At 32.5% G+C, this 5635-nt stretch overlaps 1 protein-coding gene across 1 annotated transcript; it reads right to left on the bottom strand.

The window, feature by feature from the left end:
* Nucleotides 1-2619: 2619 nt before the first annotated feature.
* Nucleotides 2620-5117, bottom strand: LOC112519626 (protein HOTHEAD-like). The gene is made up of 5 exons (XM_025127838.1): nt 4961-5117; nt 4024-4668; nt 3482-3861; nt 2916-3367; nt 2620-2818 (listed from the first exon to the last, which is right to left on the bottom strand). Exons 1-5 carry the CDS (start codon nt 5043-5045, stop codon nt 2743-2745), a joined length of 1638 nt encoding a protein of 545 aa, XP_024983606.1. The 5' UTR covers nt 5046-5117; the 3' UTR covers nt 2620-2742.
* Nucleotides 5118-5635: the final 518 nt, after the last annotated feature.

The following is a 5635-nucleotide window of genomic DNA, read 5'->3' as shown; positions in this document are numbered from 1 at the left end:
TCTGATAAAAGATGAAACAATGATCGACAATTGTATCTGCTAAGTGAGGTTGGTGGACTCGTTTAACGTTTATTGTTTTCACTGAGTACTGGAAACAGGCTATAGCATTTACTCCTGGTAATTATGTTGAAGCACATAATTGGTTGAAGATCACTAGACGTTTCGAATAAAAGAAGATACCTTTTCTTTATAGCCTGTGATGGGAGATATAGCTAGGGTTATAAATTCCATTTTGGATCCGAATCTTTCGAAATTGTGGCATCCCCGACGTAGTCATATAAGCTTCAATGGATGATCGAGTTTAGTCGAAGGGCAATCACTACTAAATGAAAGACAATTGTGTACGTACTTTTCCCTAAGAAATCTATCGCTAAAAGTTGATTCGTCACAAAACGCTCACAAAATTTGGTGGATAAATTGTTGGTAGAAATTCAAATCAATGACAGATTACCAAGGGATTCTTTAGGTGATCCATTGATATTTTCTTGAAAAACATCATATTCTACCAAACCATTGGTATTTTTTGGGTAATCCGTCGATAATTATTGGCAACATGGTTTCATGCTATAGCATTTTGACAACATTGGTCTACTAAAAATACTATTTACAACTCACCCTGAGTCTTACACCCTGGCTTGCTTTCATTATCTGTAATTTCCTTTTAATTTTCAGTAGTGTTAACTCAGATCCCATCTAAGTCTTCAAATTCGCCTCCTAAAATCATTTCCTTCATATTCTTTACAGAACTTTTACTACAATTCATGTTGATGATATTCGATAGTTGTACCACTATATTACTTGAAAGATGATATTGAGACTAATTGTATACTTGCTTTTTGGTCTTGATTGATAAGTCTGTGGGTCTTGATTGATAAGTCTGTGAGGGCAATTTAGTCTTTTTTATGTTTTCCTTCATTTTAATGTTTGTTTTTAATTTCTATCTATTTGCCGGGATAAATCATGCACCATGGAACGTCTCCAATAAGGCACTCCTGACTACTATGTTTGAACAGCTCCATCTCTCTCTCTCTCTCTCTCTCTCTCTCTCTCTCTCTCTCTGGGTAATATCCATCTATATTTTTCTCACTCTCTATCTTCTCTCTATTTTCGTATATGGATCATTTTTGTATATGGTTTCATATATGAAAAAGAAATGATGAATTTTTTGTATATTGATCATTTTTGTGTACGCTTTTTTCACATGTGGATCATTTTTCATATTGTTCAATATATGAAAAAGTGATGAATTATTGTATATGGTTATGAATTTTTTTGAATTATAGTTATGAATGATTATGAATTGTTCTTGTATTACAGCTATGAGTGATTATGAATTGTTTTGTATTACAGTTATGAATGGTTCATTTATTAAGAAATTAATAATTTCTAAGAAAAAATTGAATTATTCCAAAAAATACGGAGTCAGTTACATATGGTAACTGAACAACATATTTAAGAAATTAATATTTTTTAATAAAAATCTGAATTCTTCATAAAAATTGAATTTTGTAAAAAGACCCAAATATCTTTAGTTGTAACGATTGTACTTTTTAAATTGGTTATATTTGAAGATCTCTCTCTATGTATATAATTTAAAGAATAATTAATTAAGATCGGTAGATAGTCTATCACTTATTTTACTTAATTAAAATTAATTAATTTTTTTATCTATACTATATTATAAAACATTTGACAAAAACTCTTAAAAATCACTTTTTATGCGTAAAATACTGTTTATTAATGCATATTACTTAAAACTCAATATTACAAGTAGATTGTGCGTAAGTACAAGTTATTAAAGTTTCATTTCTGAATTCGTGTAACTAACTGCAGATAAACATAATCAAATACAAGATAAACATCTCATTTTAAATATAAAAAATCTAAAATATAATTAAGATAATAATTGAATTCTAACAGAATACTTAATTATCATCTTTATAAAATTTATAATATTAAACCAAAAATAAATTATTTTATTATTAAACTTAAATTAAATTATAATAAAAAATAAATTAAAGAAATTACATAAAAAATGAGAATTTTTAAATAGTTGATTTGATATTAAAATTGATATATTTTACATCAAAATTTTATGATATCTTCAAATTTATATTTTATTCAAAAGTAAAATCATTAATGCTTTATTAAAAACACATAAAATCGTATTATAACATCGACAGAGACAAATAATAAAACAAAACATTAAAATCGAGATATGTTTCGCTACATTGCACGAGTACTCTTCTAATATTAATAATTTAAACAATATGTCACAGATTTTTTAAAGTAATAAACAAATAAATAATTTGGCGGAAAATTGATCGAAATAATTTTTTAAAAATAAGTGACGGACTGTGGTGGAAGTTAACGAATGTTGACTTTTTTCATTTCCGCGTCTAATTTACCAGCTCCAAAAGATATTTTTTTTAACAGTGTTCGTACCCCGCATAAAAAACCCTGCCAACAAAGAACTGTGCTTGCTCACCGTAGTTTCAAATCAAATTCATGAACATGAAAATAATCAAATTCATGAACATGAAAATAAGACTTCAAACTTCAACAATTACTTTGATCGTAGTGGAAATTGAAGTACATTACCATTGGAACAAGGACCTATTCATACATACACATTTATTCAATTGATAGCAACATAATAATCATGGACCACAAACTACATCTTCCATGTAAAACATTTCAGGCAAAACTACATCTAAATCAACATCGATGGTGTCGAAAATATCAAGATGTGAACCACAGTCCTGATTCTGATTTGTCACTTTCAAGTCTTTGGGCTAGTATAGTAAGTCCCATGTACCTGTGAGACATAAAATGATGTAATCATTAGCTTCTGAATATCAAAAATCGATATAAAATGTAAAGCAAACACATTTTTCATTTTCAAAGTTAAGTACCTTCCAAGCATTAATAGATTAGCCGGAGCGTTAAGTAGTGTAGACCCATCAATGACTCGGAGAGTATCCGCACCTATAACCTTGTAGTCGTCATCAACTACTTTGCCAATTTGACAGCCACCATGAAATTGCCACACACTCCTTACAGTGTCCTTGCAGAATTGTTCCAAGGACAAACTTGTATTAGCATGTATGGGTAAGTATGTTGGTAGCTTAACAGTGAGCTCAAGAATATCTTGGGCAGTCATGTTCGCGTATTTGAATTTTGAGAAAGCTCGTGACTCGATTGCTGTTAGGATGGTGCTGATGCCATTCACACATTTTTTCAAGTCTCTGGGATCTTTAAAATAGTTGAATTTTACTGATGGAATGTCGGTTGGATTACCGCTTTGAAGCTTTAGCTCACCCGTAGAAAAAGGGCCATCGAGTTTAGAAAATACAAATCCACCCATCTGCAAAGAAAGATTCTTGGTTACATTAATATTTGTCATTTTGGGAATTCATAAGCTTGTTAGGCTGCACCAAATCTAGTTTAGATAAGAAACTTGAACAGCTGGTGTGTATACCTCATAGGAAAATCCTTGATAGTCAGAAGGGCTTCCAAGGACCAAATTAATGCTACTAACTTGCTCTATTTGGCTGCCAACCTGCGTACCGATAACTTGAACTATAGATTGCTCGACAGGAATGGGAGAAGGGATGAATATCGCATTTAGCGGGTTATCTGCCATGCCTTGACCAACTAAGGGTTGGTTTAGGACAAGTTCAATTTGGTGTGCATCAAGTTGATCTTTTGGACCTACACCACTCAACATCAAAAGTTGTGGGCTTCCAAGAGGTCCTGCTGATAATATGATTTCACCTTTCCCTTCTTTCAAGTATGCCCTATGCTTATTCCCCGATGCATCTTCAAACACTACCCCATAAGCCATCGGCCTTGTTCTTCCTATAAAAAGAAGAAAAAAGAAACAAGTGATGCATGAGAGAAGTAAAGAATGTTGCTGTAACAGTTGTAAATATTTAACTTGGGACCCATCCTTTTATGTCATGGGTGGAAGTCCCCTATTATAACTTTGATCTAATTAAGTTACTGCTTTCTCTTACATACCTTTGGTCATAAATAAGACCTTCCTGACAGTTGCACGCAGATAAACAGACAATGCTAAAGGGTTTGCATACTGCAGCAGATCGGCTGCTGTATGTCGTTTCCCATTTTCATCAAACGTTGTACCACCTACTTTAGTCCCAATGAGATAATCGTAAGTAAATCCATTGTATGGCGTGACTCCAGCTTCCATAAATGCACCTTTCCATGCCGACTGCCACTCCGTTACAACTGGCTCAAAAACCATAACTTTTTCCAGAAATTCGTAGGAACTGTTCACCAATTTTTCATCCGTTAATCTTGCCTCTTTGAAGAACTTCTTGTCATCACGAGTGTACAAGCCCGCGTTGATTGAAGTACCACCACCCAAAACACGCGGACGTGCATTTCCAACACCATCCTCGGACATAAATAGTTCTGCTGGGGAATCTGGTGATGGGTCCAAGAAATAGTTGCCAAAATTGGCTGAATTGGTGATGTCGGGATTGCCATAAGGGGAGCCACCACGTTCCAGCAATAACACTGAATAGTTTTGTGAGAGTGTGGTGGCTAACGGGATTCCTGTGAGACCTCCACCAACGACTATGTAGTCGTAGAACGATATCTTCGGAGCATTTATTGCTTCATGCATGAACGTATAGTTTGGTGCTGTAGTAGACAGTAAAATCGACCATATAGTAAGTTTCTTTCTTCTTGACCATAAAACTATCAATGGGTAATTCATATTACTCAAATCTAACATATCTGTTCATTTATTTTTCAAGGTTTACTTAGTAGAATTCAAGTAATTCATATCAATCTGTTCACAAGTATATATCATGCATAAAAGAGATCATAAACTGGTTAACATAATGATGGTTGAGATGGTGTAAGCAATTCTAGATATGCAAATACCGAAAGAATCATAGACCGAAGATCGATCAAGATAGGTTATGCATACGTGTTTCAGCAATACATGGCTCATGAAAGAAAATAGCGATGATGAGAATAGTTGCGACCATTCTGCATGATCCATAAGCCATCATGTAATGTCGATGATGATATGAGGAGGTAGAAAAGGTTTTCTAGACCCTGAGTGTTTTTGAGTGTTTGTAGATGATGGAAGAAAGGCATAACGCTAGGTATTTATAGAAACTTCTGAAGCCAAAATTATCATGAAGCAAACAACAATGTTTCTAGAAAAGTTTACTTTTGCAAATTGTTTGTTAGCCATTTCTGTATTTTATTCTATTTATTATTTATCAAACAACTATTAGTTATGATCGGTCAAACGTAATCCAACATTGGACTTGATGATTGATTTTAAGGGTATTTTTATTGTGTTCAATCAACTTTATATATATTAGAAGCGTACTCGCGCAATGCAGCGAGATACATCGTGATTTTAATATTTCATTTTATTCTTTATCTTAGCTGATGTTATAATATAGTTTTATGTGATTTTGAGAAAACGATGATGTTTTTATTTTTGAATAAAATATATGTTCGAAGATATCATAAAAATTTGACAAAAATATATCGATATTAGTATCAAATTAACTATTTGAAATTCCTCATTTTTTGTGTAATTTTTTAATTCAATTTTTTAATAATTTAATTTATGTACAATAACGAA

This window comes from Cynara cardunculus, assembly GCF_001531365.2.
Source record: "Cynara cardunculus var. scolymus isolate 2C chromosome LG 10, CcrdV1, whole genome shotgun sequence".
In the NCBI taxonomy this organism is placed as follows: domain Eukaryota; kingdom Viridiplantae; phylum Streptophyta; class Magnoliopsida; order Asterales; family Asteraceae; genus Cynara; species Cynara cardunculus.
Note: the sequence above shows the minus strand (reverse complement) of the source record. Positions and strands in the feature narration are given on the sequence as shown.

Excerpts from the sequence above, each read along its gene's own strand:
- LOC112519626 (XM_025127838.1), bottom strand. The coding sequence starts at position 5,045 with ATGATGGCTTATGGATCATGCAGAATGGTCGCAACTATTCTCATCATC. Across the intron at positions 3,368-3,481 it reads ATCAAGGATTTTCCTATGAG|ATGGGTGGATTTGTATTTTC; the intron begins GTATACACACCA and ends CTTTCTTTGCAG. Across the intron at positions 2,819-2,915 it reads AATCTATTAATGCTTGGAAG|GTACATGGGACTTACTATAC; the intron begins GTACTTAACTTT and ends TATGTCTCACAG.